Source organism: Pleurotus ostreatus (genome assembly GCF_014466165.1).
Source record: "Pleurotus ostreatus strain PC9 chromosome Unknown scaffold_10, whole genome shotgun sequence".
Classification (NCBI taxonomy): Eukaryota; Fungi; Basidiomycota; class Agaricomycetes; order Agaricales; family Pleurotaceae; genus Pleurotus; species Pleurotus ostreatus.
Window position 1 is genome coordinate 1,428,896 of NW_023503165.1, and position 13,258 is coordinate 1,442,153.

General features: G+C 51.2%; 4 protein-coding genes across 4 annotated transcripts; 2 read left to right on the forward strand and 2 right to left on the reverse strand.

Moving 5' to 3' along the window:
• Window positions 1-1,871: 1,871 nt before the first annotated feature.
• On the reverse strand, window positions 1,872-2,617 carry PC9H_002230 (uncharacterized protein; the record flags this gene model as incomplete). The annotated part of the gene is made up of 2 exons (XM_036771872.1): window positions 1,872-2,396; window positions 2,453-2,617. 2 exons carry the CDS (start codon window positions 2,615-2,617, stop codon window positions 1,872-1,874), a joined length of 690 nt encoding a protein of 229 aa, XP_036626493.1.
• A 986-nt stretch (window positions 2,618-3,603) lies between these two features.
• PC9H_002231 (uncharacterized protein) lies at window positions 3,604-5,228 on the reverse strand (the record flags this gene model as incomplete). Its single annotated transcript, XM_036771873.1, has 6 exons — window positions 3,604-3,858; window positions 3,923-4,074; window positions 4,128-4,341; window positions 4,390-4,506; window positions 4,559-4,971; window positions 5,024-5,228. The coding sequence occupies 6 exons, from the start codon at window positions 5,226-5,228 to the stop codon at window positions 3,604-3,606; spliced, it is 1,356 nt and encodes a 451-aa protein (XP_036626494.1).
• Window positions 5,229-7,661: 2,433 nt separating this feature from the next.
• Window positions 7,662-10,791, forward strand: PC9H_002232 (uncharacterized protein; the record flags this gene model as incomplete). The annotated part of the gene is made up of 3 exons (XM_036771874.1): window positions 7,662-9,189; window positions 9,259-9,420; window positions 9,470-10,791. 3 exons carry the CDS (start codon window positions 7,662-7,664, stop codon window positions 10,789-10,791), a joined length of 3,012 nt encoding a protein of 1,003 aa, XP_036626495.1.
• A 956-nt stretch (window positions 10,792-11,747) lies between these two features.
• PC9H_002233 (uncharacterized protein) lies at window positions 11,748-13,052 on the forward strand (the record flags this gene model as incomplete). The annotated part of the gene is made up of 9 exons (XM_036771875.1): window positions 11,748-12,023; window positions 12,073-12,121; window positions 12,174-12,329; window positions 12,384-12,449; window positions 12,515-12,583; window positions 12,664-12,716; window positions 12,792-12,888; window positions 12,963-12,970; window positions 13,020-13,052. 9 exons carry the CDS (start codon window positions 11,748-11,750, stop codon window positions 13,050-13,052), a joined length of 807 nt encoding a protein of 268 aa, XP_036626496.1.
• Between the last annotated feature and the right edge of the window lie 206 nt (window positions 13,053-13,258).

Genomic DNA, 13,258 nt, shown 5'->3' on the forward strand with positions numbered 1-13,258 from the left:
GTACAGGTTGGATATTCTTTCCAAGATCGGGAATGGGGTCGCGAGCCGTGGCTAGATACAGACCTCAGCGAGGGATCAACAGTTACCCATTAGCGGGTACATACCATGCAAAGTGAGATCATGTAATCCACTCGGAACCCATGATGGGATAACCCAACGTTCTCTACCTTCAATCCGAACGATCAAAGATTGAAGGTTGGGACATTCAATACGCGGGTGACATCGCGGAGGAAATCCCAAGCGGCGTAGGGAGTCCATGCGGATAGGAGGCGCGATGCATTCATGATCTTCTTGAAAGGATACACCGTCGAACGACAGTTGTTCAAGAGTCTTTGAAGATAACTCGAGCACAAATTGAATCGCGGAGGCTCTTGCGAAAGTCCATCCACGGAAGGTGAGCTCCTTGAGGCAGGGAGCAGCAAGTAGGAATGTAGTAACCGAGAGAGGTGACGGCCGGTAATCTGTCAAGGGTGCTATGCCATTCTCTAGGCACAAAGTACGCAGATTCTTGAATCGCCCCCAGGATTCAGGATTTGACTTGAGAATAAAGTTCCAATCATTGGCGAAGCAGTCTTGGTTATCAAAAGAGACACAGAGGTTGTGTATGCATTCACTGATGTGAGAGGCTGTGTAGCAGAGTCGAGTGAGACTTTCGTGATGGATGATGATAGATTTGAAGAGATAGTCGAGGCAGATATCGTTCCAACTACGGCACACGACGGAGCATGCCGCCAACGTCTCATGCGAGTTGTTGTCTTCCCTGACGAAGGTGACAATAAGGCGAACTAACTCTATGGGGAGCTTCGCAACCATGCCAGAGCCGATTTAGATCAACTGCGATACAGTTCAAGTCAGTTAATTTTTAGATCAGATGCGAAGTGGATACTACACAGACACGTTGAATGCAATCTATGATCATTCCACAACTTCAAAGCTTCAGATCTTCAGCTTCAGACTCCAAAGGTCCAGCAAGCTGCGGAGAGAGAGAGCGCAGTCACCGGACGTGCCGCTGATCCAGTCAATCGCTATGTCGGAGATTAAAATTTGACCCCCCGGCACCTGTTCCTCACGTACTCAACATCCTTCAAGTTTAGTATTCAATAATATTCTGGATAGTGAAGATGTCTTCCTTTCAACATAAACTATTGGCTTGGTGCCGATTCTACGACTTATCGTAGTATCTCGGTGCGCGCACCCAGAAATCCGACCCAATTGGCCATACGGAGTAGACCAATGGTAACGGTAAACCTCGATGAAGCTTGAAGAACGGGGTACTAGGTAATCTCTTCCGTTTGCTTACGAGTTAAAAAACAATTCATCTTTCTTATTTCCAGGCTTCTACCCGTATCCGTACTCGTTCTCGCACTCGCTGGGAAATGGCCTCCTGGCCTCATGAGAACGAACACCACTCACTTGTCGATGCTGCCGCGCCTCTACTCTTGCAAAATATAACTAGATATATAGGTGATCCGAAAGCCCTGCCAGACCGATGGCATTTCGACATTTGAACTAGATCAACAATCAATTCACTCTAACTGTTACAACGTCTCAGCACTGGAAATTTGCGACCACGAAATGGGACCTTCCCTACCTCACGACCGTACTAACATGGTCGTCTCCAACTCCCGGACAAGAGGTGCCGTTCTCTGCATGCGCTCAGATCACGACCGCGACTCTCTAACTGGACTGAAGACGCCCATCTTGGGCTCGCGACGCTTGCTACCCGCCCATGACCATTACTTTGTCACTCTACGACCTACTACGTACCATACATAACTACTAGAGGCGCGGCACAATCACCGCAACCCCTGTCTTTGCCTACTGCGCCATTGGCACTCAAGCTTCTTCATAACTCTCCTACAATCCTGCGCTTAGTAGATGTACGGGAAGATTCTGTATGGTACCCTTGCCGCCCACTCATTCCATTCCTTCCCAAAATGTTCCTTCAGACCCTCGTCCTCTGCTTTGGGCCGCACCACCAAGAAATTATACCCCAGCATCGCCACCTCCACCAGCCATAACCACCCAGCTACCCTACCCACTGTGCTCTGCCTTGCACATCGAGAAAACCAGTGATCCTCTGAGAATAAGACGACGGTTGCAGTGGCCCACACGCTAAACCCAGATATGTAGGACGGGTGTCGAACAAAAGAGTACGGCCCGCTTGTGACCAACTGGTGTGTTTTCTTGATATTCACTTGAAAGTCGAAATGTTTTCCCAGCGTTGAGAAGCACCACAAGCGTATCGCGTTCATTGCAAGGCCCACGGAGGTGGCGGTGATCATCGTCGTTGAGGGGATCGCGGGACTAGAGGGGGATCTTGCCGCGCAGAGGCCAAGTTCTTCTCCGGCGACGGCGCTCAAAATGTGCAGCGCGCAGACGGAACAAACGAATGTCTGTGGTGGTTGCGTGAGTATCATGGAGATTCGAGAATGCGCCCCTACATACTGACCTTATGTGCCAGCGCGCGGGCTATAACAGTCTTCTCGTACGTCGACTTGATGATCTGCCCGCTCTCAGCGAGAGGTCGGTTTGGCGGAGTGCTCGTCAAGTAGAAAGAGATCGCGTTAACAAGCACAAGCCAATTGCTGGCGTCGAGGAAGGCGTTTGCGTTCATCGCTGTGAGTCGACGAACCTCTCTCCAGGGGCTCTTTATACCTCAACCTCGTAGCCTGATAGATGGCACCATGGGAATAGAGTAACCCGAATTCAAGTGCAGGACCTCACACTCAGTGCATTCTAAACTTGAAGTTGATTTAGTGATGGATGGTTGATAGCGCGTCAACGTTTACGAAGCGCAACCGAGCGAACGTACTTAGTTCAGAACTACGTGCACGCCCCTCACCTACCCCTACTCGTGCCCTTGCTAATAAATCCACCTATGCCACCGCGGGGGGAGTCTGCGTCGCATTCGAAGGCTCGTAATCGACTCGTTCAAAATCACTAGAGGAAGCGCCTCCTTCTCATCAGTGCTTGTCTGCGCCTAGAGCCTGCTATAAGTACTACAGTTCATCAAACCAGTGTTAATCCTAGTCATATGTCTCACAGTGCTATCTACACCCAACCCCGTCGGTATCGCAGGAAGCAAGCCCTGCGAAACATTCGACCATGAATACTGGCAATACGGCGATTCGCTCGGGCATCCCATCACCTCCGTCTCTCCCTTACACCAGCCCTTCCATCTTCTCTCACCGTCTGTCACTCGATTTTTAGCCTTGCAAAGGCAATTCACATCTACACCGATCTTCTTCTTTGTATTCTGTGGCTGCTCCGACATTGCCTTGTGCGCTGTCTTCGATGCCAATGCCCCAGACTCCTGCTACTTGCGCTGTGAGTCCATTTGTTTCCCCATGTTGATACCGAGATATCCCAGGGCCATACTCGCAGAGTTGTTATATTCGATACAAGCTCAGGGTGTTTCCTGGAGCGAATACGTCCAAAACGCGAAGTATCTCTTACGAAATTCCGGCCCACAAGGCTCAGCCAGACGGCAAATGCAGGGATCCCCTCGAGGCCACTCGTCGGCCTGAACATATCGAATGTCATGAATAGTACAAAACACTGAAAGCCCCAATGAAAAAATAGAACATGTCGAATGGCTGATTAAGATGAAGATACAAAAGCGTTGAAGTTATAGGACGGAGGACCAGTGGTGAACCGATACCCCGGAGGACTGTGGTCTACAACTATGACTCCTAGCCTGGAGATGGTCACCGTCGCTTGGCAGGTTTCAATAGGCCGTATCTTCAACTTCGACAGGCCGGGTCCTAGCGTGACCTCTTGCTTCGTGGGCCCGCATTTAAGTGTCACATCCGCCTGCCCCGTCAGAAGCACAACGACATATATATTATCCTCAGTCTAGACGGTCAAGTGTCAGCGTAAAAGCGTAAAGAGGTTGCTGTATGGACGCAGGAGGACTCACCCATCCCCAGTTTTTGGGCTTCGGAACGTGGTCGCTAGCGTCGGCGCCTGCAGGATAGAGCCTCCCCCACATGAACACTTGATCTTTCACGATAGCCGGATACTCTCCGGTTTTGAACGCGTGGATATAGTACTGTATGAGAGGTAACCAGCCTTAAATTCCGTCAGTGACAATGTACGTAGCAAGCGAATGGGGGTAGAATGACCTTGATGGTCAAAGCCGTCCACCCATGCTTGTGACATAGGCTGATCGCCCGCAATGGGGCCAATGTAGTGAGATTCGCCGTAGTCGTTCCATGTGACAATCTCGACTATCCCAATCTTCTCCCTATTTTGAATAAGGAGTTCCCATCGACGGCAAAGATGCCAGTCTTCAGTACGGAATATCCAGTTCTTGTTCCAAGTGTCGGGGCCGTAATGCTAAACTACCCATGAGCAAGATTACGCCCAGGAAAGGGGAGGACAGACGGTGAAGAACCATGCAGACATCGCGGCCATGTACGTGCGTCCACCCAGGCCTCGTATATACTGTTCGTCCATTTCGAAATCTGCGGGAATGTTGTCCATAGGCCAGCCAGAGTTCCACTGCATTGAGCGGATAAGACACACGGAATAACGAAAACAAAATGATCCGTACACTGAATGCACCATTCATGACCGTGAATTCCCCAAACTTGGCGGGATCCACGAAAAAGCTGGGGATAAAGGTGAGGGGCATATCCCCGATCCCCTTGATCGCAGACATCCAACCTTGGTTAGGACTTTCGGTACCGAATAAACATCCTTCTCCAGAAAAGGTAGATATCATAGGTAGACCATTGTATCGAAATTGATTTGGATGGTGGTAGTACTCTCTGATGTATTGCTTCAGGGGCTCCGCATCGGCGGGCTCCGCGCAAGGGATAGATGTCATATCGAGGGATATAAAAAGGCGAAAGTCGGTGCCGGCGGCGGCAGTGAATGCATCTTGAACTCTTTCTCGCTGCCAATCCTCTCGCCCAACATTTAGAGCAAAGGCGTCGATCTCGTGCCCCATGGCGAGGACAATATCTACACTCGCCATGTTAATCTTCGGATTGCAAAACGGACGCCAAGGGCTCACCCTTCTTCCAGTCCTCGACTCCGTAGTGATACGTGTTCCCGACCATAAAGTGGGCAAAGACAGACTTGACCTGGGCGACGCTCCCCGCGGCCGGAGGGAAAAGAGGTAGAGACAATGGCAAGGTCGTGACTGAATTAAGAATCGCGCCAGGCGATGCGGCCATAACCGCGGAGAGGACGTATGGACTGAGGGCGAGGAGTTTCATGGCCACGCCTAGTACTGAGACTGATGGCGGGCGTGTCGTTACGGAGGAGGCGTCGCTGCGGCGGGGAGAAATGAGAAATAACGAGAAAAGAAGTAGTGATCATATATAGGCGGCTTGTTTTGCATTATATACGTCGATCACTGATCGGTGCTGGCAAAGTCTAATTATCAGCCACCGCCCTGCCATTACACGTACATGAATAATAGTCGATCACGCACCGACGTACAAAGCAAAGCTGAACAAGATGTGATGAATGAAGTACAACATGAGAGTATGAAGATGTAGCACTCTTCAATATCATCGCTTTCCAGCCACCGGGGATTGACTTCTTTATCCTAGTCTCCAGCCGTTGTCCTTTGTCATTGTCGAGGTGCGACGAGGTTTCATCTTCGGGTAAAAGTCGCAAGCGAACATTATCATCGAGGGAAAGGCGCCAGGTTCGAGGGTGGTGGACAACAGCGTCTGTCCCCCGCCTTGGGAATTCACCCAACCTCGGCGGGAAGTCGTTATCGAATTGCCTTTCTAGATAGAACGGATAAGGACTGCTGTCACTCCTAGTGGTCACGACGATAGGGCAACGTGTAAGGCGGAGGCTCTACTACCATTAGCGTAGTATCGATCTTCCAAGGTTGCACCAACTAGTAATACATAACCCTATTTCGCGGGATAGAGCGCACGAAGTGGCCGGCTCCGCGTCTACATGGGCAAGACCATACCAGAGCCATCTAAACACATTGAATACAAAGTCTGAGATACAATGAAGGCTGCGCACTCGATTCCCGATTGGCCCCGCAAGGTCTCTTGGGAGTGCGTTAATGAAGGGGCACACCTACGGCAACATGGCCGTCTATGGATCGAGGACAGCTCAGAAAGCACGGTACACGCGGTTCTGCACACGGGGAAGGCTGGATTAAGGATTGGACTTCGTACCGGCCGAAAGTCGCGAAGAAAAGGACCTTCGTCGGGTTATCACTATGAACAATCTAGTATTCCAGTTCAAACATTATTGGTAGGCTGACCACTAACCTACAAGCGTTAAGTCAATGTCTTATCGCAGTGCAATCAGGCTCAGACTGCTGGGGGGGGGGGGGGGGCAAACTGCCAAGTCACTAGGCGAAGTCAAGGTTGAACGTATTCGTGCGTCCGCAACAGAAACCACGATCACAATAAGCCGACCGAATCCATCGAAGGTCCCAGAATCAGCCTCCGGAAATGCCTGAGAGTTCGTAGGCATAAGAAGAACCCGGCCGAAAGATCAACAAATAGGTTAGAGCGAATGTTCTGGGGAGAACGCAGCGGGAGAAAGCCCCGCAGATCACTTCTACGGGTTTCCACACCTGCATGTAGTTTCTTTGGAGTCGGAACGTAAAGCCCATGGTTTGAAACGAGGGATCGCCCCAAAAGTCAATCCAATCATAACCTTAGAACTTGGATGCGAGTCGCTCAGCCATCCCCTTCTCGCAGTTTTCAGCATCACTTCAAAACTCGAACTTGCTGCACAGCGGACGCTACAGCGAGCCGTCCGCATCGATTCGATCACACCATGATGAACCGCATAACCAACGGGTCGCGAGTCAAAGGTGAATCGTGCCTAAGCTTCGCGGCTGTAGATGCTGATGAGATATTGGAGATATTAGATACACGTTGCAGGGATGTGCTGTAGTATACCTTCGAGTGTGATAGTAGAGTAGATCCGAACGTAGACTCAAATTCTAACAGAATTGCCTGTTCGAATTTCCGGCTAGCCCCTCCAAAGTCAGAGTTAAATTTGCAGCCAATGGATATACCACTGTAGTCACCAGCGTATCCATACATTGCAAATCCTCATTCTCTCGTGCAAAAAAATACCAATAGCGGATTGAATTGGCGTTGTGTTGTTGGTAACGGCGGTTTGTCCCGAACATATCGATGTCCGAGATAAACAAGAAAGTTTCAAACTCCAGGTGATGAAGATGAGACAGTAGCTACGTCGCAAGGTCATCAGATGTTCATCTTCCTCCCAGCGAGAGTTTCCCTGAAGTGTGAACCGATAAACTTGGTAGAGAATCAAGATGACTACCACGATGGGACATTGAACGGTCGTAAAGCATATGAGTCGCGAGTCCTCGTCTTCGTCGAGAGAGCGAGAAATCAATGAGCAAGAAATGGAGCGTCGTTGTCGTCGACGATGTTGACGAGGCTCCAGAAAGTTCGATTTGATTCAACTTACGCGTTCGGCTTCAGACGGCAACAAGGCAGCACGCCAAATGGAGACTACCGGCATCGAGCCGAGGGTTAATAAGGTGTCTTATGTAATGCTGTCTGGCGCGACTGGCAGCCGCAGCCCTCCCTTTCTCTCTCCCCGCAATCACTTTGTTTTCTCGAAACCCGTCGCCAACGCCAACTTTTTCGCTCCTCATCGTCTAGATCGTTCTGCTCGCATACAAGCACGCCATGCTTGGCGATGATTCTCTTCCCCCGTACGCCGCGTCGTACGACCTCGCAGACCTTTTGAACGCGGACTTTCTGACTTCCCCAGCAACCCTCGCTTCCAACCAAGCTTCGTCGTCAACAGCATCAGATATGAACGACTCGGGTCCATCGTCGCCGACCTCGTCGCACTCACCCGCAGCTCTTCAGACACCGCCGCAACCACAACTACCCACCGCCTTCCCCGACATCCTCGACCCAAGCCCTTTCGTCACTCATCCGTATCAAAACGTTTCATCAAACAGCCCCAGTGGCAATATATTCTCCTTCATCGACGATGAAGCTAACCCTACATCGAAACCAGTTGCTGGATTCGACCCTTTCAACTCGTTTGGAATGGGCATGGGGAACGCTTTCTCTGGCATGGCTATGGATTTCGGGGCGATGGGGATGGACATAGCGGGGCTATCGATGGATATGGATCTCTCCGTTCCAATTGATGCATCCACTGAAGCTCCAACGGCCGCGAACTTGGATCCAAGAGCTGGCACCGAAATGGACGCCCACGAGTCAACCCCCGCGCTATCTCCTGAATCGGGCGTCAACCCCCAGCTCGTTGGCACACCCGCGCCTAGCAAGCATGAAGAAGAGGACGAGGAACGTGAGGAGGAACATTCAGCAGAGGAAGATGACGAAGATGAAGAAATGGACTTCGATCAACCTCCGAAGAAGAAAGGACGCTCGACCCGCAAGTCGACCCGCAAAACTACTCAACAACAGCAGCAAGCCCCTCGTCTGACCCTCACTATTGCCCCAGTGAAAGCTGGTGGACACGGCAAAGCCCGACGAGGTACAGTTCAGGGCGGTGGGGTTGTCAAAAAGAGCTCCGCCGGTGGGGCCTCGCCGTCGTACACTCCGTCTTTGGTGGTCAAACCCATTCCCTTGGAGAAGGAGAACTCGTCGAGTCTACCCAACTCGAACGCTATCAGTGTACCTCGCGCATCTACATCAACCCTTCCCCCTCCTGCAGTCGTCTCAACATCCCCCATCGCAACAACCTCAGGCAAGGGCAAGCGATCGGCATCTGGCAAGGAAAAGGCAGGTCGTTCAGATCGGAGCGAGCGTGCAGAACGGCCGCTTACCCTCCCCGAGAAGCTTGCGCAGCTGAAGTCTGCCTCGACGCCCATCGTAGCGAAAAGTCTTGGACTGGGCGACTGGGTTGGTGGTAACATCAAAGGTAATTTTGATCTCCTTGCTCTATCTCCAGATAGGTCGGACTCATCATCTTCCGCAGGCAACGCAGCGAGCATCGGTGATTCCGCATCGGAAGCAGGCGATGTGTCTGATCATCATTTTACGTTTATGGGGTCTTCGGCCAATGGAGGGGCCATGTCTGCGCAGGAAGCTAACTTCCTTGCAGGGGAAGACAGAGATGATGATATCCCAGCGGATTGGCGCCCTCCCCCTGAGGTCTTCCAGAAGATGTCGAGTAAGGAGAAGAGACAGTTGAGGAATAAGATCAGTGCTAGGAATTTTCGGGTTCGACGGAAAGGTGCGTTCATATATATTCTTTTGGTGTAATGGAATCGATCAATAACTCATCTTTACTTCGTTTTCGTAGAATATATCTCGACGCTGGAAGGGGATATTGCAGAACGCGACCATCTCCTCCAAGTTGTGAGAGCGCAGTTGGGCGAAACGCAGAGTGAGAATGTCGCGCTAAGACAGGAGATTGATGCATTGAAGAAGGTGTTGTTATCTGGAAGGGGGAGCGGGGGAGAGAGTGCGTTTCTTTATCGTTTCTCGCTGCTCGTCCTAACACTAACGTATAGATTCACTAGATGGTGTTGTCCTCAACCTCCCTCCACCAGCACCTCTCCCAGCACAGAGCGCCGCGGAGAAACTTGCCGCCGCCGCCTCTTCACCCTCGCCTTCCTCGTCGTCTCTCCTCACTCCAAATACTCAGAAAGACCTACCTACTACACCTCGCCTCGGTGGCAAACGCGGCGGATTCTGGGGAGGCGTATCATCCGGCGTCGGACTGGGTGGTATCACTCCAGTTCATACCACCATCATGCCTGAATGGGGCAGTATCCTCGGCATGGGCGTATTCGGGAACGCCAGTAGCAGCGATTCGAGCTCTAGCAGCTCAGGCTCTAGCCCCAGCCCCCACAGCGATTATGGGAGTGAGGATGAGGCCACGGTGCATACCAGTGAGCGTCATCCGAAGGAGATGGAGAATATCAATCCGGGATTGAATGGAATAACCGCGCGGGAGCAAGAGGCGGATACTTACAACGGAAATGGCATGGGCATGGGTATGGGAGGCGGATTGGAAGGCTTCGCGGATATGAATCCGTTTACGATGAAGACGCTCGATATGTACAGGATGCACCTTTGGGGACGGATGGCAGCGCAGTATCAACAACACCAGCAACACCAGCAGAGAACCCCTGCGGCGGCGAAACCGCTTACGGGGCTCGCCAGTTCGTTGCGGCCAGCGTATTTCGCGCCTTCTGCCAAGGGCAACGTCTCGCCGGCTTCGGCATCGCCTCCGCCACCTTACACACCCTACGCACATGGCCATTCCTCCGGCGCGATGGTTGGCGGTCCATTGAGCGCGTTGCTGATGGGCAAATCCATTCCTATCTACTGTCCACAAAGTAGCAAGCCGCCTTCGTACTATTCGGGGTCGACGAAGCAGACGGTCAAAGAGGAGGAGAAGGACGTGACAATGAAGCAGTACGCCCAGTTCCAGAGAGACCGGGAGAGAGAGGTGCAGCAGAACCAAACCGACGCGGTCGTTGCTGCTCTCGCTACTCAGACGGTGTTCAGGAGGTTGGGATCGGCTTTCTGGGAGGCGTTTGCGGGTTCGCCTTCGCCATCGTCATCTTCCTCCGCGGGCTCAAGCACCAATTCGTCACTTCCAAGACACTTTGTTGCGAGCAAATGGGATGTGGAGAAGATGCAGAAGGTGTTGGAGGGTAAAGCTGTCTTGAAGGTCGTGGACATTGAGCCAACGCCAGTGCTTACGGAGAAGAGGGAGAGGAGGGAGGTTAAGCGCGAGATGAAGGATACCGTCACCCATCAACGCGAGGAGGGTCCGGCGGTCAAGTGTTTGAGCCAGATGCTGGAGAGCCTTGCGTTGAAGTAATTGGGCCGTCGCCTTTGTCCTTGATTCCATTTCTTTCGCTCTCCTGATTTTCTTTCTTTAAATTCTGAATTCGTGGTGGATGCGGATGTGGCGTGGATGTGAAATAATAGCAAATAATGTATGTTTTGTCTGCTTTCTCCTCTGGTTTCGTTTGTACTATTTTCCTGTCTCTGAGTCTGTCTTTCGACAACTCAAATCCCCACTCCCTCCTTTGCCTAGCTATCGAACTATTCATCGATTGTCCCTCCTTCCTCCCCTTTCGTTTCGCGTCTCGCATACTTTTCCCTGATAGTTACTCACATACTCGAGTTTCGATTTGAAGACTAAGAAAACCGGCCGGGACCTCGATATCTTCCCGGCCCACCAGTTTTACATGTAGTATATATTTAAATAATAGACCATTGTCTGGATAATCTAGGTATCGGTCCCATTCCTCTATCGGGTATGAATCTCTTTCTTTCGTATAGAGCACTCGGGCTACCGGGTAGTGGTCGTGATTGCTCTGTGATGTGTGAGTGTTTTGTTCGTTCTCTGCAATATGCGATCTAACGTCTTATGCTCACCCAATAGGACCTTCACATGTCTTTCTCTCGCTTAGCTTGTTCACCTGACTCTACTATTCCTCCCACCCGCGAAGACGGGTCTTCCTACGTCAATCAATCTTCTCACCAAGATATACGATACTAACTATCATGGTCTCATCAATTGATTAGCGCATCCTAACGCCTGCCGAGCCTTTCGGCCTGCGTATCATGGTACCTAATGTGGTGAGCAGGATTGGAGGAGACTCTTCGATTGACATCGAGAAAGCTTCCGACCTTAAATTCACATTCATGAGTGTTCTCAAGGACAAAGGCCCATATCTTCCCTCGAGCCTCTGCATTCCCCTCCCATCCATATCCAACGCACTTAGTGTCGCAAGCAACCCCGCAGCCCCTACCCTCTCGTAAATCTCAATGTCCGTCTCTAAAGGCGTAGCCCTCGTCACAGGAGCAAGTAGGGGCATTGGACGCGCCATCGCCCTCCGTCTCGCCAGCGACGGCTACTCGTTAGCTGTCAACGATATCCCTTCCAATCTCCACGCTCTCAACTCTCTGAAAGCTGAGATTGAAGGCATCAAGTACAACGGCCGGAATTTGAAGGCGACGAGTGTAATAGCAGACATGAGAGAGGAGGAACAGGTAAAGGAGATGGTTGAAAAGACCGTCAAGGATTTGGGAGCAGTCGATGTGGTCAGTATCTTGTTCCTTCATTTACAGATCTTCTAAATGATGAGTGTAGATGGTAGCGAATGCAGGAATACTCCAAACTACAACTCCGATGGTCGATAGTATGCCCTTCCCCTCTTTGCCTCTTCCAACCGTTTTGACACTGGGTTTCAGCGTCGTCCAAGGACTTTGACCAGACACTTGCGGTCAACATCCGAGGCGTATTCCTGTGCTACAAATACGCCGCGAAGCAGATGATCGCCCAACACCAGCAAAGAGGAGCCCCAGGGGGAAATATCATCGGTGCTGCCTCCGTCACGTCAAAACAAGGTAGGTATACAGTGTGATCAGCGATGCATATTGCTTTGACTTCCGATTACTCAGCATGGGCCGGCGCGTCAGCCTACTCGACGAGTAAATGGGCGGTAAGAGGGCTGACCCAGGCTTCAGGTGCATTTAGTTCCCTCAGCAACAAACGTAGGCTTACGAGCTTACTTACTGAACCCAACCTACAGCGCTAGAACTCGCTCCCTATGGAATCCGAGTGAATGCGTACGCACCTGGTTTAATTGAAACCAAAATGGGTGCGTGTTATGTTTTCTCCCACTGCGCGAAAACTCAACACTTCGTCGCCTTACTCCTTCCAATTTGGCTTCTATAACAGTAGAGGACTATGCGATCGTCAAAAAAATAGGCTACAGCGAGTTTGTCGCCGAGGTGCGGACGTCTTCCTAAGCCCTCCGTCTCTCCATGCCTACAGAAAAAGTCTGAACATATATGGCATGTTCCCAGCGATCACAAGGCATTCCCCTCAGACGCTTGGGTACACCAGGCGACGTCGCCGACTTGGTTTCTTTCCTTGTTTCTGACAGAGCTTCGTATATTACGGGTGCGTCACTTGCTAACTCGGACTTGTCGACGACTGCAAGTCAACTGATCAATGGCCTTCTTTCCTCTCCGTAGGTCAATCGGTACGTGCTAGAGTCGTCTTCAGAAATGCTAAACTCAGATGGTGGTCAGGTATCCGTCAACGGAGGGACTTTCTTCGATTAACCGTAATCGTGGAGCATTTCGCTATGGTGGAGTCGGAGCGCACGCACAATGCAAGACAACCAGTGGTTTTACGGTTTTAGGGCTTCAGGAAGAGTGCGCCAAGGAATGTACAAGAGTCATTACCCCAATTTTTGAAATGTCTCCTGTAATTCCTTTATTCTCGCTTTCTATTTCTATGACGAAAAACTCACAGGGAGAGGGCTGAA